The 27,330-nt window shown below is 38.6% G+C and overlaps 1 protein-coding gene across 1 annotated transcript in view; it reads left to right on the top strand.

Annotated features, from left to right (window-relative positions):
• FBN2 (fibrillin 2) overlaps positions 1-27,330 on the top strand; it is a 260,472-nt gene that overhangs the window by 128,582 nt on the left and 104,560 nt on the right. Inside the window, exons 9-15 of the mRNA XM_077138319.1 lie at positions 8,502-8,654; positions 9,953-10,186; positions 11,159-11,296; positions 21,541-21,660; positions 22,529-22,654; positions 23,488-23,610; positions 25,274-25,396. Of these exons, the coding sequence (XP_076994434.1) occupies positions 8,502-8,654; positions 9,953-10,186; positions 11,159-11,296; positions 21,541-21,660; positions 22,529-22,654; positions 23,488-23,610; positions 25,274-25,396 (1,017 nt within the window). The remainder of the gene's footprint in view (positions 1-8,501; positions 8,655-9,952; positions 10,187-11,158; positions 11,297-21,540; positions 21,661-22,528; positions 22,655-23,487; positions 23,611-25,273; positions 25,397-27,330) is intronic.

Raw genomic sequence — 27,330 nt, 5'->3', positions numbered from 1 at the left:
GATTCACCAGTTTTAACATTTTGCCGCTTTATGGAGTGGCCATCTCACTCCAGCCATCCATCCAGCTCTGTGTATCTGTTTGTGAATCTGTCCGTCATCTGTTTTCTGAACATTTGTGAGCAGGTAGCAAACGCCCTGCTCCTTGAACATGTAATGCTTCCAAGTACATTTTCTACAAACAACGGTATTTGCTTATGTCATCACCTCAAGTACAGTTTCACATTGAAGACATTTAACAAGGACATAAAACTTACATTCTCTATTCAAGTTTTTTCTTCGGTCTCAGTAATGTCCTTTGGAGTCATTTTTAGACCCCATCTGGTATCGTGTATTGCATTTCATTGTCATCATCTCTTTAGTTTCTCTTTCTCTCCTTTTTTTTTTTTTAAATTATGGACAAATAAATACACCCAAGTCTTCTCCCAAGCCCACCACTGAGTAGGATTAATCATATCCACAATGTCGCATTACCCCCATCACCATCCATTGCCAGAACTTTCCCTCTACCCCAAACAGAAGCCCTGCGCTCCTTTTGTGTTAACTCCCCATTGCCTTTGCTTCACGCCTCTGGTCACCTGTTCTCTACTTTTTGACTCTGTAGGTTTGCATATCCTCTGATATAAACTTCCTGTGTGGTTATCATGGGGCTTCTTTTAACATCCTAAATGTATAACAGTCTTGTTTGCTTTGATACCAACCAAACAACTTGAGGAACATACATAACTATGTTTCTATAGCCCTCTGTCCTGCCACCTTTATATAGTTCTTGTCACAGGTTACATATTTATACACTGTGAGTCTGAAACCATTGATTTATCATTTTATTTTATGCTTTTGCCTTGTAAATCCTATAGGATGCCCTTTCTTTTCAACCTGCAGATCTTCAGCATGCTTAGTGGTAATGAAGTCCCTCAGGTTTTGGTATTTGGAAATGTCTTTATTCCTCATTTTTGAAAGACAGTTTGGCTGAATATATGATTCTTGGTTGGCAGTCCTTTGCTTTTGGAACTTTGAATATGTCATTCCATTGCCTCCATTGTTTCCAACTAGAAATTGACGCTTCTTGCAGCTCCCTTGTACGTGACATGTTGCTTCTCTCTCGCAACTATCAGGATTCTTTCTTTATCTTTGGCACATGACATTTTGAAGATGACAGAGTGTACTGTGGGTCTGCTTGGGTTTATCCTATGTGGTGTTTGTTGAGCATCTTGGATATGTATAAGTATATCTTTTGTTAAATTTGGGAAGTTCTCTGCCATTATTTCTCTGAGTACTCTCCCTGCCCCTTTCCCTGTCCCTTCTTTTTCTGGCCTCCCACGTGCATAGATTGTATGCCTCATGGTGACCACAGTTTCCTCAGGCTCTGTTCACTTTTCTTTGTCCTTTCTTCTTTTTTCTCCTCAGACTGGATAGTTTAAATAATAATAATATATTCACGTTCCCTGATTCTTTCTTCTGCCAGCCTCAATCTTCTGTTGAATCCCTTTAGGTTATTTTAAATATCTGTGACTATTAGGCTTCAGCTCTGTTTGGTCCCTTTTCATAATTTACATCTCTCTACCAATATGTTCCTCTATCGATAATTTTCCTGATTTCTTTTAGTTCTTCGAGCATATTTAGGACTATTTTTTAAAAGTCTTTGGAATATCCCAGGTCTGACCCTCCTCACTGGTGATTTCTAAAGCTTTAATGTGCTCCTTTGCCTGCGCTGTCACTTTCTGTTTCCTTGTGTGCTTTGTAATATTTCATTGAAACCTGGACATTTTATATTTTAATGTCTTATCACTGACTTTCGACTCAGAGGCATCTCTTCCTTAAGCTTCTGTTCAGCTAGTATATGAAAGAGCTTTCCTTAAATGCCAGGAGCTAACCAGAAAAAGAGGAGGATGAGGGGAAAAAGAAGATCCCCTTCGCAGTCTGCAGACTGACCTTTATCTTCAGGGCTCATCCACTTGCTGAACTTGTAAGATGACTCCAGGCCAGAGCGCTTTCCTCATCTGCTCTGCTCATGCCTCTTGTCCTGGACGTGCACACGTGGCTTTAGGAAGTCCCCCATTTACCTGGATCTGAGTGCCCCTCTTTCCCTAGGAAACAGATTCCTCACAGTCCTGGGCTCTGTACGTCCTAGAGCCGCAGTCCCTTGCCCCCTGCAACACAACTTGATTGCTGTCCCACAGCAGTGCATGGGGGAGCTCTGTGAGCCTCCTAGCGGACAGAAAAGTCCTGGGCCCATGCCACCTGGAGATCGGTTGAGCCAGGCATGCATGCTTCCGGCGTGTGCCCGAGGGTTACTCTGCTCTCCCCAGGAACAGGCCAGAGATCCGCCCTGGGAGTGTGAGTGTCTCTTTGCAGAGATGATGAGGGGTGGGGTAGGAGCCAGCCAGGCCACAAGGAGAGCCTACCACTTCTAAGGAACCTTTTGCTGGATTCAGCACTCTCCCTATTACTGCGTTCCTTTATCTGTTTTCTGGAGTTTTAGAAAGATGCTTCTACCATGCTTTGCTGGTTGTTCAAAACTTCTGTTGGGGCACAAAGCCTTGAAACATCTCGCTCACCCCCCCACCCTTGACCAGGGAGGTGCCTCTCTGACCCTGCATTTTTAATGAGCAAATCTCATCCACAGGAATCTTATTTATTCTAAGGTGCAATTTTGAACTTCTACCAAGATTTCATCACATTGTAATTAACCATTCTCTTAAATCAAATTTAAACTGAATGTCAACCCATGGAACAAATGCTGATAAAATTATTTTGTTTCAAGGTAGATTTATGTTTTAGAGGAGATGAATTGCTTCCTCTTTCTCAGTGTGACTGTAACTAAGTCTCCATGTAAAGCTTATTCAAGGAATATGCTAAGGTTGATAGGACAATATTAGAGGAACAGACTTGTGTTCATGACTTATGACATATCAGTCCTACAGTTAAACATGTACCAAGCATTAGAAAAATTTGTCCTTAGGATATAATAAATATGCCTCATCTTCCTTGACCTCAGTGATTCCTTTTTTCTTGGGATGGTGTGCATGGACAGGTCCTAATTAGTTCTGCCAGGAGTCCCATTTTTATTCCAGATATTCTTCCATATGACACATTTTTAACAGAGTGTTTTTAAGGCCGTGAAATTTCAGACACAAATTAAAAAGCCCAGGTGATAGATGGCCTCCGGTTTGCTTTGAAGTATGCCTTTTTGGGAATCTTAACTATGCCCAGATAGTTTCTGGGCATACAGTCTGTATCTCATCCCAGTATGTTTTTGACTCAAAGGATTGAAAGTACATTGCTGCCTCCCTCTTCTTATTAGAAGAGACTAATTGTAGAATTTATGAAGTTAAGGTTTATTTTCCAGTACTCTCTTTCTGTCTCTCTGCCCTCTCACCCAGGACTTGATTTCCTCCAATACATTATATAGGACTGGCCAGAGGTTTGAAAACTGTACTGAACAGTGGTTATAAATACTTTCCAAACTTGAAGACCTCTGTTTAACATCAAAAGTGCTTTTCAGATCCCCTCATGATAGTAACATAATAGCTTTGAGAAAATACATAATGAAAAAGCTGCTGAGTATTTAGTAGTGATTTTAAATTCATTTTCATTTTATTAATCACCACGGAGTCTCCATAAATGTGAGTGTAGAAGTGCATACATATTGTGAAGTGTTTTTTTTTTGTTCACACTCCAGATAATGTTCAGTGTAAATATGCATCTGCGGACCCTTAAATGTATCATTTGCAGACACCACAGTCTGAGGGCTTATAGAATGGATTCCTGGTTATTATCTGCTATATTGTGCTTGGCATTTTTATACATATTACTTTACTCCACAGTTATATTTGACCCAGGAGTTATTTAGAAGCATATGGGGCTTTCCTGGTTCTTTTTGTCATTGATTTCTAACTTAATTACATAGACAGTGGTCAAAGAATATAGTTAGGTGTTGCCTATCCATGGAGAGTTTGTAAATCTTCCATGTGGGCTTGAAACAATGTTTTCTCCAATTGTTGGATGCAACATTCTAGATACATCCATTAGATCAAACTTGCTAACTGTAGTAGCTCAGATTTTCTCTATACCTACTGAATTTTGTCTACTGTGTCAGTTACTGAAAGCCTTGTTGAAATATCCCACTACAGTGGCAGGTTTCTCAGCTTTTCCACGTGGCTCTGACAGTTTTTGTTTTATGTAATATGAGACTGTTGTAAGGTAATAAGTCTATTTTCCTGAGGAGTTGAAACATTTTTGTCAGTACGTAATGACTTTAATTATTTATTTTTCTTTTCCTCTTGATGGATTTCTAAATCTTTTTCTCTTGATCTGTTTTATCTCATTATTTTTCATCACACTTTGAGAGTTGTAGGGGGAGGTTTAAATAGTTTCCTGCTGTGTATTTTTTCTTCTCCCTAATGTTTGAAATCTTTCTCCAGTAAACAGCCTAAAGCTGGAGTTTTTGTTGTTTGTGCCCATCTGAAAATCTTTTTCTTTTAAATTGAGATATAAGTCTATTTGTGTGTATTATACTTACTAACAGATTCGTTTTTATTTCTACAATCATTGTGCTTCCTATTTATCTTGCTTTTTCTGTTCCTTTTTCCCCCTCCTTCTTTGTTTCTTATGGATTTATTCCACGTCCTTTTTTCTATCCTCCATTCTTTATCCTCTACTTTTTTATAAGTCATGTCGTTTGGGTTTTTTTGTGATTATCCCAGCTATTTTAAGAGGCGTATCTAAAGTCTAAAATCAACCTGTGTTCGTACCCACATCCAATCGATTAAAGAATATTGAAATGGTTTTTATTTTGATGGTTTCGTGAGGTACAGAATTTTTGGTTGACAGCAGTTTTAGTCAATGGTCAGAAGATATTATTCTATTGTACTCTGACATCCATTGATGCTCTTAAGAAGTCAGCAATTGGTCTAAATACCATTCCTTAAAAAACTAGGTTTTTTTTTTCTCAGATGCTTTATGGATTTCTTTTTATTTACACTACTTTGGAGTTATTGAGCTTCCTACATCTGAATTTGTCTTACAACATTGATAGAAAGTTCTAAGCTGATGTCTATTGAATATTGCTTCTTTCTCATTCTGGTTATTACCTCATTAGAGTACTCCTATTAGATATATTTCCTTTTTTCTCATGTGTCTATGTTTCTTAGCTTCTTTTTAACATTTTCCAACTATGAATTTCAGGAAATGTATTGAAGGTTATTATTAGCGTATATCTTTTAATTGACGATTCTCCCTTCATCTGTGTGTAATATGCTATATAATGTGTTCACTAAATATTTTATTTCAGTTATTGTAGTTCTTCAATTATAGAAATTCCCTTCAGTTCTTTTAGTCTGCCCTTCCATCATTGGTGGGTTCTTTATCCCTGTTTATATTTTCAAACGCTTATTGTCTTAAATATATTGAATATATTTTGCTATTTATCAATGTTTTATCAATCGATTGTTAATACACCTAATTAACAATTGTCCAAGATTTTCTGACCACCCCAGTAACGGACATCTGCTATGATTTTAACTAGTTTTTGTTCACTGCGTTTTGTTTCTGTTTTTGTCTTTTCTCGTGTGTGTGTGTGTCGTGTCTACTATAAATTATTTCTCTTGAAACTTTCAATATAGCAATTTTTTGTGACCTGAGTTAATACTGGTTTTTTTTGACATGGGCAGGCACCGGGAATCGAACCCGGGTTCTCGGGCATGGCAGGCAAGCATTCTTACCTGCTGAGCCACCGTGGCCCGCCCTTAATACTGTTTTTTGCCGATTGTTCATGTTATCTATAATTCAGGACCCCTTTATATTTATTCTCCCTTTGAAGTTTTTCACCCCACAAAACTACTGTGAATTAAGACTCAGAAGCTATCTGTATGAGGAAAAGGCTTGTAAGGTAATAACTATCTGTGCATTTACCTCCCAAGATTCCTGTTCTCGCTTCATTTTTTTTTTTTTTTTTTAACAGGGCAGCCAACAGGAATCGAACCCGGGTCTCTGGCATGGCAGGCGAGAACTCTGCCTGCTGAGCCACCATGGCCTTCCCTGAATGATGTAGTTTTAAATATTCTTAATATTTTACTCAAGATGTTCCTGGAAATATCCTGAATGGTTTCCACTGTTCTGCTGGAAATAGAACACATATTGTTTTATTCTAATTCTGGCTTGTGAAATCAGTTAATAATACTTGGACACAAATCTAGGTTTTTGATTCAAGGCCATGTTTGTTTTTTCCAACTTTATGCTGCAGCCTCCTTCTTGCAGAAGGTTTGAAGAGAGGAGTATTTCAACCTCCTTTGTAACACTTATTGTGTATCGTGATATCAAGATTATTGTTAAGCATCTGAGGTCTTAATTTATATCGTGTAGCAAACAATAAAACCTAAGAATATGCTACTATGGGTTCTTGGAATGAATAGTCCAAAAATTATTTTCCTGGTTCATTCTCAGAAATAGAAACCAGCCTATGACATTTTTTCCCAGTGGCATTCTATCCAAGCCCAACCTCTGAAGTTTTAAAAACATCTGTAGCATCTTTAAGTATGCATACATTAAATATTTTGCTTTGCTTGTAGGCATATGGGATGGGTTTCTTTTGGAAAATGAGAGGAGGTGTTCTGAGTCTTATATGGAGTATGTTAAACCCAATTCACTCATTTAATGACAGCTAAAAAGTGACCAGATGTATGCTATGGACCACAGAAGGAAATAATGTATTCGTCTTAATCTGTGTAGCCAGTACAAAAAAAAAAGAAATTAAGGCTTTACCTAATAATGGAACTATTTGTGATGATAGTTCCATCTGTGTTGTTGATATGCAGCTTCTGATTTTTGTAGTACATCTTTCTTCTTGTGATCCCAGATAAGACTTCTTTCTTGATAAAAGTTGAACAATAGATCACTAACAAGGCTCACGATATTTTTTCATTGGTTAATAAAAAGTGATTTCAGTGGGAAACCCGTTAAGTTTACAGATGATATTATTTTATCCTTATGCAACTTTGTGTTTTCCTCAGTCTTGCATAATCATCATAACTTGTCTTCTAGTCTCCATTTCATGGCATTCTGATCCATTCTCTAATCTGCTGCCAGAGAGACCTTTATCCCAGTCAGAGTGGATCGTGTCACTTTCCTACCCACCCCAAACCTGCAGGTTAATGCACAAAACCCTCACTGTGCCATGCCAGTGGATACTCTTGAGTCCTCAACTTATTTCACCTCATTATCGCTTGATATCATCAGTCGTCCCTAGTTCTTAAAAATATCTTCTTCTAGCTTTCAGGATATCACACTTTTTCCTCCAGTATCATTGGTCATGCTTTTCAATCTCTGTAGCTTAATCCTGTCCCACTTTCCTCCCTCAGAATTTTGTAGTGCTTAGGGCCTCTTGCTCAGCCCTCTTCTTCTCTTTTTCTGTCTACATATTACCCTGCCACGTGACATAGGAAACCGTAGATAGGCTAAGAACACACAGCTGTGCACATCCCCCTCAACCTTTCCTCTGGGCTCCAGGCTTATTCAGTAAGTCTAGATCAGACCCTCCAGTCCTGGTACCTCCTTGGTCAGTGCCGTCTTTTGAGCTTCTAGGATCAAAACTTAGGAAATTTCTGTCTCTCTTTCCCTCACACCCCATATTCAAACAGGCTCTCATTTTGTCTTTTGTCTAAAACACCGATCTCTCACCGAGACTTCTCGAGGAGACTTTTCTTGAATTTCCTGCTCTCCCTACAGTCAGTTCTACTCACAGAAGCCAAAGAGATCTTTTTAAAAAATGCAAAACACCCTCTCCTCTACTTGAAGCCATCCAGTGATCTCATTAAATTCAGAATAAAATCCAGAGTCCTCCCCTAATGACATACGGGGCCAGGTATGAGCCTACCCTACCTCTCTGAGCTCATATCAACTCTCCCTTTTCCATGCTTTCACTTGAGCACATTGGCCCTTTTCACTTCGCGCCTGTCAGGCATACCACCTTCTTTCTTTTGAAAATGCTCTTCCCTTAGATAACTGCATGGCTCGTGCTCTCACTTCGCTCAAGTCTTTTTCTCAGATGCAACTCTTGAAAGGAGTTGTATTTGTCCTCCCTTTCTAAAATAGCCTCTGTTGCAATCCGACATTGCTGCCTAAACAGCGACTTCAAGGCATTCAGCAGTGCACATCTGCAGGTCAGCTGCGGACTGGCTGATCTAGGCTGGGACTGAGCAGATGCTTTCCTCTGTGCTCGGGTTGTTCCTGGGCCTGCCCTCTTGCTGCTCTGTGTGCTCACAGTGCCGCATCTTTAAACCGTGTGCCCCCAGCATCCGACACGGAATGGGTAGGTGCTCAGTGCATGTTTGCTGGATAAGTGAATAGAGGATTGAATAAATGCAATCGAAATTAAGTGGCTAAAGGTATGAATAAATATAATGTTGATTAAGTCAAATAACTCATTTTACCTAGATGTCTCTGATGTGGGAAATGACTGATGTAAGAGCCTGCGGCCATCCGCCGCATCTTCTGTTTCGTTTCAGATCAGAGAACAGGCACCTGCTTCTCTGGCCTGGTGAACGGTCGCTGTGCACAAGAGCTCCCGGGCAGGATGACCAAAATGCAGTGCTGCTGCGAGCCCGGCCGCTGCTGGGGCGTCGGGACCCTTCCCGAGGCCTGTCCCGTCAGGGGCGCCGGTGAGAAACAACTCACTATGGGGCATTGTCCTGTTAATGTCATAACAAATCACTATAGATAAATATCTATTATTCATAAAAAATAAATGTCATGAAAAATAATTTAACTTTTTGAAATATGGTTATGAAGACATGTACCTGTATCTACTATTATGGAAAGAAAACTCCAGGCACCTTATTTCAAAATCCCTAAGCCTTAAGATACCAAAATCGGAAAATTAAAAAAAAAAGCAGAGTTCATGCACAGTAAATAATTTGGAATCTCCTGGTTCCACCAATAATGTATCATAATGATATTAATACTGAAATAATTTCTTGAATTAATTAACTTTCATTTCTTCTGGTATACTGCCCCAATTCTGAGAATAATTAAGGAATTAGAGCAATCGCTATGTTCTTTCTTCCCTTCTCATAGCTTTTTTACTTGAACAGATAATGAGCAGATTTAAATTTTACTGATGATGGTCTGCAATTAAAATCCACATTAGAAACAATATTATTCTGAAGCCATGTTCATATCTAACCCCTTAAATACCAGAAAGGAGAAAGGAAAAAATACATGCATAAGTGATGAGGACTCAAGTGAAGCCAAATAAACAGACTGAATTCCCTGAAGGTTTCATTTTTATCCATTCAAGTAATTTCTTTCATCCCCAATTGCATGTCTGGAATTTTATGAGTCACACTTCGGGGCATAAAATCAAAGTGTGCATATAGACAATTCTTTAGTTATACAACTTGGTTAAAAGAATGTGGCACGTAGGTTTAATTTTTTTGCTGAAACTATAACTTTCCCTGCTACTGCCAGTACAGGCATACCTCAGATGTATTGTGGGTTCCAGACACCACAATAAAGCAAATATCACCATAAAATGAGTCACAAATTTATTGGTTTCCCAATGCATATAAAAGTTATGTTTACACTATACTGTAGTCTAATGTTAAGTGTGCAGAAGCATTATGCCTGAAAAAACAATATGCATACTTTAATTAAAATGTGACATGAAGACATGAAGTGAGAACATGCTGTTGGGAAAATGGCACCAATAGACTTGCTCAGCGCGGTGTTGCTGCAAACCATCAATCTTTGAAAAAAAAAAAAAGGACAACATCTGCAAAGTGCAGTTAAATGAAGTCCCCCTGTGTTGCTTTTCCTGCTACAGTTTATAGAAATGAAAAACCTACAGCTTCATATTGTGTACTATCGATGAGATAAACCAACCTGTAACAGTGTACATGTTGCTTCTGTTGTGCAGAAATCCATTGTCTATGTTTAACGGAACTTCCTTTTCTTGCAGAAGAGTATCGCAGGCTTTGCATGGATGGACTGCCAATAGGAGGGGTCCCAGGGAGTCCCGGTTCCAGATCTGGGGGCCCTGGAGGGAATGGCTTCGCCCCAAGCGTCCATGGCAACGGCTACGGCCCCGGAGGAGCGGGCTTCCACCCCGTCCCTGCGGGCAATGGCTTTTCTCCCGGAGTCGGGGGAGCCGGTGCGGGGGCTGGGGGACAGGGCCCCATCATCACTGGGCTGAGTGAGTGCTCACTTAGTGCATCGGATGCTTTCGTTTTCTGCCTAAGTGCTGTTCTGTTGTCTAACGTCTTTTTACTTTTTCAAAGCTCTGTGTGTGTGTGTGTGTGTGTGTGTGTGTGTGTGTGTGTGTGTAAAAACCTATTTCAGAGCCTTTGGAAAATGCTATTTTCCTAAGTTATACAGAATTCTTAGGAAAATATTATTTTTCTGTTTCATAAACTTTCTGCTAAACTGGGGGAAAGCATGAGTGACCCAGGCTGTCTTTAAAGTAGAGATGAAAGCCCTGGCATGTTCCATCCAGGGGATGCCACCACGAAGTGCGTTTTGGGTCCCACCGTGTTTGGTTTGACCTGACGCAGCTGCCCTGTGCATGCATTCCTTGAATTATTTTCTGGAATAATTTCTCAACTACAGTAAACTAAATAAGGCTTGCTCTGTGCCTATACAAATAATATAATGCAAATATCTTTTTTTTTTCACCCTTTTTTGTTAACTAACTTAAGAACTCGAGAACTGTGGGCCTCAGCCCAGCACTGGCATTGGTGTACTTGACATTTGAGTTCATTGTTTTAAAAACTCGCTCTTGCTCATGGTATTTAATGATATCCCACAGTGTTATGTTTTTTTTCTTTTTGGCACATTGCCTATTTTACTATAGCTGAATATTCAGCAGAGTTACAAAGAAGGAAATGGAAAGTATTTAAATGTATAGAACATTCCTGAAACTTAAAAAAATGACATCATTATGGGCTGGGTTTCCAGACGTGCAGCTTCACAAATGCAAGTTAAACCATGTGTCCCAAGAATAGTTTTTAACTCTCCTACATCAAAATGTTAATAATATAGAATAATGGGGGTTTTTGATATATACCTGCTTAATTTGCCTCTTAAATATCGCATTAAAAAGTCAGTTCTAAGAAATGTGATACATATTTTAGAGATTAAATGTTATTTGTGCTTTAATTTTTCCTAGCAATTCTGAACCAGACAATAGATGTCTGCAAGCACCATGCAAATCTTTGCTTAAACGGCCGCTGCATACCTACTGTTTCTAGCTACCGATGTGAATGTAACATGGGCTATAAGCAGGATGCAAACGGGGATTGCATAGGTAAGTCCCTGAGTCTTGAACTCATCTTAGTTTGTGCATAGCTATTAGACTATAGAAACAAATCCGCCTGGCTTTTTATTGTCAAAAGATGATAAAAGTCTTGAAGTCAAGCTTCTCTCCTGGGTCTTTCCTATAGACAAGCTCTTCCGTGTATCTCTTTACCCCCTACTACTGAGCTACATGGCTTCAAGGACCCCCACCCTTTCAGGTCCGGAATATTGTGATTTCTCTCTCTTATCTCTCCTTTCCCTTCCTTCTCAGAATCCTTCTTAGAATAAGCTGCTAAAATCTGAACTCTAGAGCAACAAGTTTCTCAAATGCTTTGATTGCAGGACCCATTGAAACTCTTAAAAAAATTGTTGTGTGTTTTATCCATCAATAATTAGAAATCAAAGATGAAAATTTAAAAATAATTACGGATTTATTCATTTAAAATGACAGTAATTAAGCCCTTTGCATGCTACCATAAATAACATGTGATGAAAAAACTAGATTTCTCTTAAGCAAGAAAGTATTGGAAAGAATGCCATTGTTTTTCATTTTTGAAAACCTCTTTAATATCTGTCCTAATAGAAGACTGCTAGATTCTCATATCTGCATTCCACGAAAAAAACTTACTAGTTTAGTACATAACTCAAAGAACTGTGCGAATGCTTTTACTTCATTCAACAGCAATGTGCAATGCTAAATTCGTCACAGAAATATTTTTAAAATGTGTACTCACAAATCAAGATTTAATTTAATTAATAATCTTAACTGAGTCATCAACGATACTATTAAGTGAAAATTGCATTTTTAAAGTATACTGTAAGTAGTGAAGAATCTGATGACTGCTGGGACAGGTTGGTGTCGCTTACTTAATTTGTACTAAATCACTGCCATTGCTTTTGTACCATCAGTGCAAATTATGGTTTAAAAGGCAAATAACATCTCAATTTTATTAAGAAAAAGGTTTTATGAAAATAGTTTTGCTCCTCCCTACTTCCCGCTAGTGTGGTCTCTGTGGCCTCCAGGATCTACAGACCATACTTTGAGAACCGCTGCTATAGAGAGGTCCAGCCTTCTTCTAGATCATACTCCAGAAGTTCGTCTGTAAGAAATTTGTGTGAAATGCAGAAGACATTTAGGCTGAGAAGTTCTGACTCCCCTAATTCGGCGTTTGTTGATCATCACTCGTAGACCATGCCCTGTGCAGTGAGGGCAGGATGGGAGGAGGGGGCCGCTAGGGACATCTAAGCAAGCAGCTGGGTCTGCAGTAGTTAGGGGTCACTTGAGCATCTGGGTGGAGTCAGGGTCCCCCTGCAACTTTGAAAAGTCAGTAAGTAACTCTGTCTTCTTCCAGTCCTGAGCTCTGAACCATTCGAGAGGCAAAGAGCCCCGTCCCTGTGGCATGCTAAAAATTTTGAAAGGAAGCTACAGCTGTACGTTCTGTTTAGGCTCCCCAACCATGCTTGCTTTGTTTGAAATCTTCAAGATATTGGTCCTAACTCTAAGGTGTGCCCCGTTGTCTGTAGGCACCAGTTAAAGCTGCAGGTAATTCTCCCAGCTTGGGACCCAGGGCTGGTAAAGGCCAACTTCGCCAAGAGCCTGGGTGTTTCCAAGTGGAGTTTTGGTCCCCAGATGCCACTCCTTGGATATTTCCTTAAGCATTTCCACCTCATGCAACATCTGTTAGAGAATAAAGAGATTCTAAGCAATTATTTCTGAAAACATGCAGGGAAATAAAGCTGGAGAGGTAAGCTGAGAAGTGTCACAAAGGGCCTTAGAGGCTCTGCCTTACATTGAAGGCACTGGTGAGTCCTGCAGGGAAAGACAGGGCCAGATTGTTCTTTAAGTTAATTGCAGTTGGAACAGTGCAAAAACTGGTAAAACAGCTTTATTGAATTTAACTGACATACAATAAATTGTGTGTATTTAAAGTGCACGAATGTGATCGGTTTTGCTTTGTGTGTACGCTAGTGAATCATGACTAAATCCAGATGATAACCTGCCCTTCAGCTCCAGAGCACCCTCTTGCCTTCTGTAATCCCTCCATCCTCACCCTCCTCTTCTCTGCCCCCAATCCCTTCTCCCATGCAGCCCAGCTCTGCTTTCGATCATGATACATCAATTTGCGTATCCTAGGATTTTATAGAAATGATGTCATACTGTATGTACTCTTTTTGTCTGACTTATTCCAGTCAGCATAATTATTTTGAGACACATCCATGTTGTAGTATGTATAATAATTTCTTTCTTTTTGTGACTGAGTAGAATTCCATTGTAGGTCTATAATGCATTCCCTGATTGACAGGCATTTGGATTGTTTCTAATAATAAAGATGCTATGAGATTCATGTAGAAGTCTTACCATGGGCACTTTCTTCCTCTTGGGCAAAAAATGCCTAGGAGTTGAGTGGCAGGACCATATGGCAGGAGTATACTTAACTATTTAAGAAACTACTAAAATGGGTTCCAAATGGTTGTACTATTTTACATTTCCACTTCAGTTCTATCACATCCTTGCCAACACTTGGTAAGGTCAAGTTTTTAAATTTTTGCAATTTTGATAGGTGTGCAGTGGTTTCTCATAGTGGTTTTAATTCCCTTTCTCGAAGAGTCACTGTTAAAAGATGTCTTCCATTCTTCACGCGGTTCTTTGCCATCCTTGTCCATTCTTTATTGGACTGTTTTCTTACTGTGGAGTTTTGAGGGTTCTTTATATATTCTGAATACAAGTTCTTTATCAAATGTATAATTTGCAAGTATTTTCTCACACTCTGGCTTGTCTTTTCATCTCTTAGCATATCTCTGTGAGAACAGAATTTTTAAACTTTGAGGTTCCATTTGTTGTTTAGTGGTTCATGCTTTCGATGTTCTTTTCTTTCACTCAGAAATGTTTTGTAGCTTTCAGTGTATGGGTCCTTCATGTTTTTTGTCACATTATAATAAATTTTTCATATTTTTTATGTTACCCTAAATGGTATTGTATTTCTTTTTTTCAGTTTCCAACAATTTTATCTCTTCCTTTCAAATATAAATATCTTCTCTTTCTTCCTTGCCTTTTTTCACTGGTTAAAAGTCCCAGAAGCCTGTTGGACAGAAGCAGTAGATATCTGTGTCTTGTCTTTTATCTAATGGAGAACACACTCAGTGTTTTACGTTTAAGTGTGATGTTAGCTGTAGATTTTCTGAAGATGCTTTTATCAGATTAAGGAAGTTTTCTTATATTCTGAATCTGCTGAAACATTTTATCCAGAATGTATGTTAGATTCTGTCAGATGCTTTTTCTGCTTCTATTGAGATTTGCATTTTTGTTCATTAGTATGTTAATATGGTTAATTATTTGCATGCCTGGAGAAAACTATCTTGTTAATGATGTAGTATCTGTTTCATATGTTGGTGGATTTCATTAGCTAAAATCTTGTTTAGAACTTTTGCATCTGAATGTAGAAAAGAAAACTTGTAATGTTTTTTTCTGCTTTTGGACTTAATACTGGCCTCACAAAATGAGTTAGAAATTATTCCTACCATTTCAAATTTCTGGGAGAGTTTGTATAGAATTCATATTACTTCTGCCTTAAAAATTGGGTAGAATTCACCAGTGAAGCCATCTGGACCTGGAAGTTGTCTTCTGGGAAGGTTTCAAGTACAATTTCAATTTTTAAGATATGTATAGGGCTGTTCAGGTTATCTGTTTCATAAGTGGGCTTTGGTGATTTATGTCTTTAAAAGAATTGTGCATTTTGCCTAAGTTGTTGAATTTACTGGCATAAAGTTGTTCATAATATTCCCCTGTTGTCCATTTTATATTGATCGTATCTGTAGTAATGTCACACCCAGTATTGTTAATTTAGACTTCTCTCTCTTTATCCCCCCATCAAAGGTTTATCAATTTTAATGCTCTTCCCAGAGCTTCTAAGTTTCATTCTCTCTCTCTCTCTTTTTTCTATTTCATTGATTTCCACTCTAATCCTTATTATTTTCTTTGTTTTACTTACTTTGAGTTTCATTGTTCTTTTTTTATTTGCCTGATTTCTTAGGGTAGAAGTGAGGCCATTGAGTAGAGACCATTGTTTGCTAATATAGACCTATAGAGCTATAAATTTTCCCATAAGTACTGCTTTGGCTACTTCCTACAAATGTTGATACGTTGCATTTTAATTTTCCTTCATTTCTAAATCTTTTTCTTTTTTTTTTTTCTTTTTTTTTTAACCCGTGAGTGATTTGAAAGTGTGTTATTTAGTTTGCAAGTGTTGGGGGATTTTCCAGATATTTTTCTGTTACTAATTTCTAATTTCATCTGTTATGGTCAGAGAACATAATCTGTATTGCCGGAATGATTGTACATTTATTAAGACCTAAGTTCAGAATGTGGTCTGTCTTGGTAAATATTCCACATCGACTTGAAAAAGAATGTTGTTTTATCTTCTGTTGTGGAGCGGGGTGCTCTACAGATGGCAAATAGTGCAAGTAAGTTGATAGTGTTGTGCAATTCTTCTGTATCCTCACTGATTTTCTACTGCCATCAATCATTGAGAGATGGGTACTGAAATCCCCAACTGTAAGTGTGCATTTGTATGTTACTCCTTCATGTGTGTTGAGGCATAAATATGTACGTTTCCTTTATTTTGAAATGACTTTCTTTATCCCTTGTAATATTACTTGATCTGAAATCTGCTTTGTCTGATATCAGTGTTATCACTCTAGCTTCTTTTGATTTGTGGCCACACAGTAAAACATTTCTCATCCTTTTCTTTTTGACCTTATTGTGTCTTTATGTTTAAGGTGTGCTTCCTGTAAGCAGCAGATTGTGAGGTGTTGCTTTTTAATCCAGTCTGACAATCTGCCTTTTAATTGGGGTATTTAGGCAATTTACTTTTAATATGGGTATTGATATAGTTAGGTTTAAATTTATCATACTCATTTTATTTTTCCCCATCTCATCTATATTCTTTTTCCTCTTTTTCTATCATTTTTGGATTAATTAACTATTTTTATATCACGTGGTATCTCCTTTGTTGACTTCAAATTTGATGTTATCATCAAACATTCACAAAGAGCATAGATAATAAGAAAGGATCATATATTTACCCTTATAGGTACTAATTCTGCTGCTTATTCATTTCTTTGTGTAGAGGTATGTTTCCATCTGTTACCATTTTTCCTGAATTCTTTCAGCTTTTGTATATCTCAAGTAGTCTGTATTTCCCCCGTTTTTTTGTAGATTTGTAGGTTGACAGCTTACTTTCCTTTCAGTACTTTAAAAATATTTTCCCACTGTGTTCTTCCTTACATTGCTTCAGACAGAATTCTGCTGTCATACTTTACTTTGCTCTCTTTAGATGATATGATTTTTTTTACTCTGGGTATTTTTGAGAATTTCTCTGGAACACTGGTTAAACATTTTGATTATGATGTGTCTTGATGTAGTTTTCTTCATGCCTCTTGCAATGGGAATTTGTGGAGCCTCCTGGATCTGAGGGCTTATAGGTTTTGCCATATTTGGAGATTTTTCTACTGTTATCTTTTCAATAGTTTTTCAGTCCCCCTCTCTTTCCTCTCTTTAAATAACTCTAATTATACATAATAGTTTGTTTGAAGTTGTCTCACAGTTCACTGATGCTCTTGTTTGTAAACTCTCTTCTGTCTGTTTCATTTTGGGTTGTTTTTAATACTTTGTTTTCAAGTTCACTAATCTTTTCTTGTATTTCTTATGTAATTTTTATATAATATCTAATGTGTTAATGCCATCCTGTGTATTTCTCATCTGAAACATTGCAGTTTTCATCTTTAGAAGTTCACTTGGGTATTTTTTATATTTCCCATGTTGCTAATGTTTTCCATCTTTTCTCTAGCTTTTCTATATAATTGTAATATATGGAATACAATTATAATAATTGTTTCAGTGTCTCTGTCTGCTAACTCTAATATCTATGTCAGTCCTGGGATGGGTTCAGTTGTTTGATTTGTCTTTTCAGTATGTATCATAGTTTTCTGCCTTTTTTATTTTGCATGCCTGGTAACCTTTGATTGGATCTGACTATAAATTTTATCTTGTTTAGTACTGTCTATTTTTGTATTCTATAAATATTCTTGAGCTTTGTTCTGAGATACATTTGTGTTACTTAGAGACAGTTTGTTCCTTTCTGGTCTTTTAATATTTGTTAGGTGGGACGGGCACAGCCCCTCCCCTAGGAATCATTATTTCCCACTGGTGAGGCATGACCCCTCTGTGTACCATTTCCCACACCAGAGGCTCTCGGAAACTGGCATGTGATGACAATGAGGACAGAAGTGTCAGATTGGTAATCAGAAGGGCTTTGATGAGCTTTTGAGAGTGATTTTGGGGATGATGAGATTTCAGCCATTCTGAGGCTACTTTTCTTTTATTTATTCATCATATTTAGAAAATGATCATCTATATGTTGAATAACAGCCTAACTCTATATGCCAGATTTGGGGTTAGGTCTTCTGTTGTACAGAAGAGACAAGAGATCATGTACAGAGAGAGACTATCATAATTTTGACAAACTGAACTGAAGAAATCTCTGGGTAACATGATTATAAAAGAAAACGTGGAATCCGTGAGCCTGTACCACACAGTGAACCTAAGCTAACCCATGGGCCTGTGTTAATAGTACAGTTATAAAATGTGCTCTCGTCAGCTGTTACAAATGTTCCACACCAGTGCAAGGTGTTCACGTGGGGTGGTATTTTTTAATCCTGTATTTTATGCATGAATGTTCTGCAAACCCACATCTCTAATAAAAGGGAAGAAAAGGAAATGTGAACCAAATACAGTAAATTTTGGAAAAAACCATAATTGTGTAAACTATGTACAGAGCTACAAGATCAGGGTGATTAAATCAGGCTTAGCTCCAGGTTTGTAGGTACAGTTGCACAGGTTCTGCACAGGACAGACCTATGTAGGTTGGCATTCACGTGAGTAGTGTAATTAAGTTTACGCAGTGCATAACTGTACGCAACACCCTGGCTTAGCTGGCGCTACTCGATGCTAGCTTAAGTGGCAAAACACTTTCTTTTAGCTCATGCATTGCCTGTACTCTGAGGAAGGATATTTACCCACCATTGGTATAAAAATGAACCATCTCTGAGGCTCAAAGCTCCTTCCTGCAGCCATGCTGCTCCCCAGATTCCCTAGCAGGGGTCTGCTAGAGAAGGTAAGCCCTGCAGAAATGATGTGAAGGAAGGTTTTCTCAGTTCTCTGAAGGGTGAGACATAGTTTGTACCGTCTAGATGCAATGGATTCTTAAACAATTGGTGCCTAAGTTTTCATAGAACCCAGTTAAAAAGGGACACCGTCACTGTTTATGTAAATTCCATTTAATGTCATGTTGGGATTGCATATCTGCACAGTTATTATGTTACTATGAATCTCAAACTTCTGCATTTCACCCAAACTCTGTTACAAATAGTTCATTCTAGATTGGTCTGATAATACAGCCACACAAATTTAAAATCCTAGCAGGTTATGTTGTTAACTCTAATTTATAGGGACACAGCTTAGTATTGGGACACATTTTCAGAAAAATGTGTTTTCTTAAAAATATTGTAATCCTCTTCTCTTTCTAATGTCAGCTTTTAATCAGTTTGATCTCATAAACAGGTTGCGATATCAGAAAAGACTGAGAGGATATAAATCAGTGTTTTAAATTATAGTGATAGATACCTTAGTTGTAGCAGTAAGGAATAACAAACTGCCATTGCAGTTTGGAGCTTTTATTATGTACCTGATGAGGCAATATAACTGGAAGACAATAACTGTATTAAAAAGACCATAGACAAGAGAAAAAGAATTGACTTCTATTTCACTGTCATGAGAATGACCCCTGAGGCCTGGAAAAGTTACTTTGACTCATGTCATTTTCTCTCCTTTTCCTGAGATATCTACTCTAAAATGAGATTGTGCCTCTCCTAGCTTCTGTATAAGTCACACTGCTGTTGACAATGATATGGGCTCATTCACAGTATTTAACTTAGAAGAAGGTGATTGCTGTTTTAGTTGAGCCACAGGTATTCTTAGAACCCTCACAAATTAAAAAGTCTTTTCTAAACTGGAATATGAACTGTTTTTCAAGGGCAAATATTCCTTATCCCATTAGTATTTGAGAGCTTAACCATTCTGATAATCAGCATTTTGGGCTGCTTTCATTGATTTTCAGAATATAAAACTATAAAAGAATATAAAGTTCCACAAACTTTACTTTAAAATTACTCAGTCCCCAGTGAAGACCTGGGGAGTACACAGACAGAAATTTTGGGGTACTCTTGCTCCTCTAAACAAGGCAAAATAAGGATCTCACAATAAAGAGGCAAAAAAACTTACATTTCAGAATATGGCAGTGATCGTTTGTGATTAGTTAAAAGAGTACTTAAAAATCTTACAATAATCCTGGGGCTGGGGGGGACACGAAATAATTACTGGAGATTTTAAAGTCATATGGATTTGTAAAGTCATAGCTTTTGGTTTTCACTTCCAAAGAAGAAATAAATAGATGAACAGTTACACAGGCTATGTCTGCCACTGGACCCTCAGTGAGGCCCCTGAGAGTGGAGCGGGGCGGGGTGGGGCCGGGGGGAGATGGTAAGGAGACAGACCGAATCAGTGCTCTAATGGCAGAACAGCTGGCAGGGTTGTCATGGCAACGAGGGGCCCCTGGATCAGCTTCTGGAGGGGAGAGGTAGGTCCCCAGGAGCAACCTGGCTTCCCGGGAGACCTTACTTGCCAACTGGGTGGCTTCCATGTGCTTCCCTGGAACAAAGCTTCACATGCAAGCTTCTGTCTGTGCAGCTTCAATGCATTTGCAATTATGTTTCAATATGAGGTACCTGCAGAGAACTAAGTGACCTTCAATGCTGCAAACTAAAGGGGATCTTTTGTGATTCCACCCTGTATGCTTGCTAACAGGCTACATTCTCTCTTTCCTCATTTTGCTTCATTCCTCTGGCTCAATAGGATTGATGCTATCAACCAAAAGTCTAAATGTAAGTGTGTCTTAATGGGCTAAAGCGATCCTCAGATGGATTAAGAAAGCATTTAATCCTGTTATTCTTTGTTGTTTTCATTTTATTCTGAGTCCCTTCCCCACCCCCACCCCCACTTTTACCAGAGAGGCTTTAATTGCCTTCAGCCTTCATGTTTGTATAAATGAGGTTGGTGAGCCTGATGGAGCGCAGTTCCCCCTTTCAGAACATCTGTGGAAGGAGAAATCTGTTTATTAAAATGGGAAACCTGTGAACTGATTTTATTGTTGTGCCTCTCCAATTTAGCTGCAACTGTATATGTTAATGGCTTATACGTATATATAATGGCAAGTCATTATATCCCACCAGCTGGCCAAGTTTTTAATTTGCCAGCCTTCAAATTACCATTTAGCAGGCATTGCTGAGAGAAGACGAACTTCTGACACGTTGAGTGGCCCATCGCCGGGATTTGACCAGTCCAGATTGTTCAGTCTGGTTTTGCAGCCCCTGAATTCTGTACTGGGGTCACATATAATCAAACCTTAGGAGGATTTGAATGAAAAGCTTTGACTTTTCTTGCATTTAAGATCAGAACTGGTGTTTTCACAAAACTTGCTTTTGTGTAAAACCTACCCGTGCCAATTTTAAGATCTTGAAGAAACCTGAAACTACTGAAATGAACAGGCTTTGTTTTAATTGATTTCCATTTTCTACCCCACCCTGTGTGTGTTACTACAAAATATCATCAAAGCCTCAAAATTTTGCATTTGTAGTTATGTTCACAAAAGAAAGTAATGGCAAAGAAATTCCATAATCTGTTTATTTTTTCTTTAAAACTAATAGCAGTGACCACATGTCATGCGAACATATATGTATCATCAAAACCTTAAATTTTCTTCAGATGCTGTACTAAGTCTTAGAAGGCTATTGCCCAAATTCCTGTAGATAATAACTATCTCAGCTTATTAGAACTCATGCCTGTCTTTCAGAGTCAGGTTTTAATCATCATCCAATACTCAAATTGGAAAATTATGTCTTGATTAAAGTAAATTCCCTTATAATTTCCCATAGACAATATATATGTATATAAAAATTTTTTGTAAATCCCTAGACTAACCTCTGTATGTAGAAATTCTCATTCATTTACAAATCATTCTCCTATTTAGATTATTAAGCATTGCCTGGCCTTCTCTCAAATCTGGGAGGGCTAAATGTACTTTAAACAAGCATGTCTACAAATGGACTGAAGTCCATAATGGTTTCTTTTGCTGCTCACAGATGTTGATGAATGTACATCAAATCCCTGCACTAATGGAGATTGTGTCAACACACCTGGATCCTATTACTGTAAATGCCATGCCGGATTTCAGAGGACCCCAACCAAGCAGGCGTGCATCGGTAAGGCTGTTTGCTCTCACATGTGAGAAGGTTCCACGGAACAAAATGGCCGAGGTTATTGAAGTTAAAAGCAAATTCAGTAAAGTAGCACGTGGAATGCAACAAATGCTGTTACATTATTCTAAAGCGTCTACTACCCTAAAAGGCGCTGCCTCTAAGCCTAAAGACTGTTTGTGTCGATAACCTAGGCAACATAGTATCAGGCTTCACAAAAATTCGGGTTCTCTTCTTTCCCTGGATACCAGCATTCTTTCCCAGGTGGTATCGGGCGTTACTGTTGTCTCATTAACCAGGCTAAGGTTTATAGTCATTTTCAGCTACCGTTTCCTTTGCACCACACCGGGTCTGACCCCCAGTCATGCCTGCGCTGCCGTCCACACCCTCTGCCTCACTGCTCCCTCATCTCAGAGTCCTGGGAGCCGGTGACGCTTCTTCTTATGTTTGTTTCCCATTCATCCGCGGGTAGCTGCTTGAATCAACTTTCTTCAGTCATTTCCATCCTGTTACTCTTAACCACAAATGGTGTAGACGCCTTGCGCTGCCTTTTAAGGTCTTCAGCCACTACGTCAATAACAGCTGCACCAGCCCTTCCAGCCCCATCACCCACCCCTCTCTTAGCTCATTACACATCCTATTTCATTTTGCTCTTTCTTTCCCTTTCCAGCTGCTCTAAGTCAGGGCTGTAAAATTGCCTACAGCTACAGAAAGAAACTAGCTAGTGAGAGACTGAAATTTTGCTGAAGAGGCAACATGAGCTTGGATATGACGTGTAAAAACAATGTGGACGTTTACATTTACATTTATCGTCTTACTCCTTCTATGTGTATTTGTAAAAAGAGTAATGCCCGGCCATTTTTCATCTGCCCAGATATCGACGAGTGCATCCAGAATGGGGTTCTCTGTAAAAACGGCCGATGCGTGAACACAGATGGAAGTTTCCAGTGCATTTGCAACGCCGGCTTTGAATTAACCACAGATGGAAAAAACTGTGTTGGTATGGAAATTGCCTCCTCCCTTGCAGAGGATTTTTAAAGGATATGCATTTTTATTTAGAACCATATATACTATTTCCATGAGAGCGCGCACATCACATATGTGAGAGCTCTTCCAGTGACTTCCGTGGGTAAAATATAAATGCATTTAACATTAGATTATTAAAGGAAAAGGTAGACTTTAAAAAATGTTATAACGATGAAGAATTTACTGTTTCTGTGCGGTATATGTTTATTAATAAGTAACAGTTACTTTTCGTACGTCCAGACAATCATTTGATACCTGCTTGTATTTTAGATGTTGAGGTTATAACACCGACAAAATAGAAACGATCTTTACCCCTGTAGGGTTGGGGGTGGGTATTAAAATGTTTGGCGTATGTGATAATCTAAATTTGTGGTCCTGGAGATGTCTCAGCAGAGCCAAAGTTACCAACAACTCACAGAAATATTGTACGCACACAGCAACATGTCGTCCACGGACAACATGCTAGCTCATTTCACTTGTGATATGGTTTGTCATTGCTTTATTCTCAGTAACAAAAGCGACACCCAGGCAGTATTCAAAATGAAACACTCTGGATTCTGTGGTTTTAATAGCAGCTCAGCACAATAGTTATTTATTCTCTTACATGTTCCTTGTGCTAAAAGTGGTCCTCATTCTTCACACTAGTTTGTCTGACTCAGTTGACATTCATTCATCGTTTTAAACAATCCTTGAGTACAGGACTCATTTGCATAGTAGGAGTTGACTGGGGATTGTTGGTGGAAGGAGAGGGAGCTGGTCCTCGCAGAGCCAGTGGTCTACGTCTCTCTCTCTCTCCCCTTCTTGCAGATCATGATGAATGTACAACAACCAACATGTGTTTAAATGGGATGTGCATTAATGAAGATGGCAGCTTCAAGTGCATCTGCAAACCAGGATTTGTCTTGGCTCCAAATGGGCGTTACTGTACTGGTATGTGTGGCTTTGATATAGGGCAGTTACTATGATTGAAACCGTCTTTTCTATTTAAATGAATCATGCAAGAATCACTTCAGTTTCTTTGTGAGGAGTGTCATATTATTCACTCTCCTGCTAATTTAGTAAGGCAGGTGTTTAATGTTTCTTAGACGCATTAGAGTATAGGTGCAAAAATACCTGTGCACAAAATAATAATGGACTAGGAAAGATTAAGGGATGACAGAGTGGTGTTGGCAGGCCTTGGGGAAGACACTGGAATTGATTTCTCTCTGCTCCTTGCCCGAATAAAAAAGAGGGGAAAAAAAATCCTGAAAGGTCTTAATTTTTATGTGTTAAATCTTATCAGAACTAGGTTTTTCTACTATTATTCATTACTGATCTAGAATTAAATATTTTCTATAAGACTAATCCATTGATCTCTAGAAACTGTATTGGTATTATCTGAAAACTTTACATTGGCTTGGTGAAGAAATAATCTAAATATTTGTATCAATTATTTTATATGTAAAGCTATTTTGAAGATCACGGTCTAGGCATAACTTTAGTAAGCAGTAGATTTGACTCTTAGGAATAAATGAACCTATGTTTATACTCGCAGTTGAAATTAAGTAAAATGGAATATATTTTGCAGTTCTTGCTGAGAAGCAAGTTGGTTTTTTTTTCAGTTTTCTCATTTTATATATTAACTCAATGAATGCTTTCTGTCTTCAATGGCACAAACTTAACAGAATACCAAATAAGTCTCAGAAGCAATCTCTACAATTTCAGTGAATTTCCACTGACGGTGGAGAGAGAAAATTGAGACCAATTCTCATGTTTCTCAATAAGAAATAGCCTCTTGACTTTCCAGGAAAAGAGAGTACAGGATTAAATAGAAATACTGTAGCTTTGCTGGTCGAACTGGAATGTCAGCTCAAGGTTAGCTAACTTGGATTGAACACAGGATATGAGATTAGCATTATGTTTCAGTGTGTGACTTTATTTCAGCGTTTCTTTAAAAGCAAGCTTCTAAAGTGACCTAGATCTCACGGGTTTCTGTTTTCTTAATAATTTAATGTTTATTAATTTTCTTATTGCAAGTGTGATCAGGAAATCTTGAGATTTTCTTCCTGATGTGTCAGCACTCTGTTGTGAACTCCGTTTCCTCTTTTGCAGACACCACTTAATGTTGGCTTTCATTGGCAAATGCAGGTGGATTAAAAATTAGAAGTAGTACCCCAAATTATTTTATTGTAAACCGATCAAATTAATCTCAAACAGCGCCCACCTGTATTTTTTGTGCATTAAACTTAAGAATAATTATAGAAGTCTGCTTTAGTGTTTTAACAATTAATTCCTTTTACTTAGCTAATTCAAATAAGCCATTATTTCATGGTAAATAGGATTATCAAATAACCCATAATGAAATAGGCGTTGGTGAGGTTTTTTTTCCCCCTTGACCGGTACGACAAGGCAACTTCCTGTTAGTCAGTCTTCCTGCAAGTGTGGCTGAAAAGGTTGCGTTTAGATAAAAAATTTGTCATTGCATCTGCGTATTCTTTTGCCAATCATGAAGTTAGATAGGAAAGGCCGGTGGTGTAGAGCTGGAATCCCCATGGCCAGGTCAAAGAGAAATTTCCACCTTAACAGCCCTGGCTTCTTTCTCCCCTCTGGGCAGATGTGGACGAATGCCAGACCCCTGGCATCTGCATGAACGGGCGCTGCATCAACAGCGAAGGGTCCTTCCAGTGCGACTGCCCCCCCGGCCTGGCAGTGGGCGTGGACGGCCGGGTGTGTGTGGGTGAGTGAGTGCCCTGCCGTGGCCCCCGTGTACCAATGCTCCCTTAAAAACAGACAGAGAGCCTGGGCCGCTCTTGCAGCGGGCTCGGAGGAGATGCAAGTCAAAACTGTTGGAGAAGGAAACATTTTCTTCAACCAGCCTCCTTGATTGTATTCGATCACTGAGTTTCTAAAGGCAGTGCCTTTAGATTTTGGAATTAATAATAAGTAAGACACACAAAAAAGGAGATCAGAGGTGTAAGTCAACACTTGTCTTCCCCCGAACAGAATTTGGAGCGTCAATAGCTTATGCCCTGGAACATAAACGTTTATTAAAAGCTTGCAATGTTTTAAAATAGATATTCTTCATCATTGTACCACTGACTGTAGGAGCACATGAAGAAGACGAGAGAGAATGTATGTTTTATTCTAAGTCATTCGCAATTCCTCCTAGATACTTTTGTCAGATTGACTCAATTAAAATCAAACAGCATTACCGTGCATCAGTTTTAAAGAATCAAGCACAACAGAAATGTCATTGACAATCGCTCCTGATGACAGCGGTATCATAGAGAGTGGGAAAACACATCTAATGCCCTTTTCTCTCTGCAGCACTTCTCTCTGAGACCTTTAGGGTGGAGTGCCTGCTGGGCACCACAGTTTTATACAGGAAAATGCAGACATAATTATTGATTGAAAAGTGTATTTTAGAGAAATGAAATTCCTTCTCAGGCGCAGCTGATAGCTGTGATCTTACACTTGAGAACCAAAACATTTGGAGCCCAAAGGGGAAAAAAAAAAAAAGCCAGGTGAAAATAATCTGTTCACTCAAGTTCATCTGCTCTATCCAGTGTAGGATTTATGTCAGCCCATCAAGCTGTCAGCAGTCTGCTCAGGCACGTTTCAAATACGCCAGCTAGAAGAAGGCAGCGTCTTCCTGCTTGCAGAACTAAAATACTTGCATTTGCTTTAATATACGTAATTGCTTTTTCCTTTACTTCAGTGATTCTGCTGATATCTACAGTGAATGCAAAGACAGTCGTGGAGGGAGGAGGTATTTTTCTTTTAAGCAACCAACATATGAATAGTTGTGAGAAATCTAGTTTCAAGCACAAACATTCATTCTCTTGTTCAGATGTGGAAAAATTAGAAATTGTTGGATGAACGTTTTCTCCTGCTTTTTGTGAATGTGTGAAAATTTTTTAAATAAAACGCCATCTGTTGTGTGTGTAAAAGTTATGTATTGTTCGTTCTGTAATGTGCTAGATGTGTTTTCTGTGTGTCTTTTTCCTTTGGTAAAGCTTTTGAAGGCCATTAATGAAGTTATAAATAAATCACTATTGGGAATTATTGTTGATATTAGCACTTTAATTGTAGATTTATTCTGTACTCGTTCATTTGCTCTTTTGTTTTGGGTTTTTTGCTTCCCTAGGTATTGAAATGTGTTTTTAATTTTTGGAAAATTTAGCTATTACTATAATGTGTTGAGGAAGCATGACTTATAGTCAGGGTATAAAACAAAGGGCAACTTTATGTGTCTCCCCCGGTCCTTTAAGATTTATTCGACGGGGGCTGCGCATCTACTAAGTAAAGAAGAAATCTCAGGCCATCCCATAATTTTACTAAATATCTTTAGATAATGAAATGTTTTATGACCACTTCATATAGCAAAAACTGTCTCAGCTTAGAATTAGGGTGTCTAGTACCCCAGAATAATCAGTATTCTGAACTTGATTTTAAGCAAAAACGTATCTGTCCCCAGCTCAGGCCTTTCCCAGTGAGGAGATTTCTGAGCCCGCCGAGCTCCTGGAAGAGGAGAGGTTAGGGATGGGGATGCTCTTACAGTACTGATCCTGTCCTACCTGGCTTCGAGATTCTGGGACTCTCGGATTCGTTCCTTGTGGGTGGTTTGACGCCTTCTTCACAGAAGCTCCTGTGACCCCCGTGAGCTATGTC

Source organism: Tamandua tetradactyla, chromosome 20 (genome assembly GCF_023851605.1).
Source record: "Tamandua tetradactyla isolate mTamTet1 chromosome 20, mTamTet1.pri, whole genome shotgun sequence".
Classification (NCBI taxonomy): domain Eukaryota; kingdom Metazoa; phylum Chordata; class Mammalia; order Pilosa; family Myrmecophagidae; genus Tamandua; species Tamandua tetradactyla.
The sequence above is the reverse complement of the archived record's forward strand: the minus strand, read 5'-3'. Positions and strand labels throughout refer to the sequence as shown.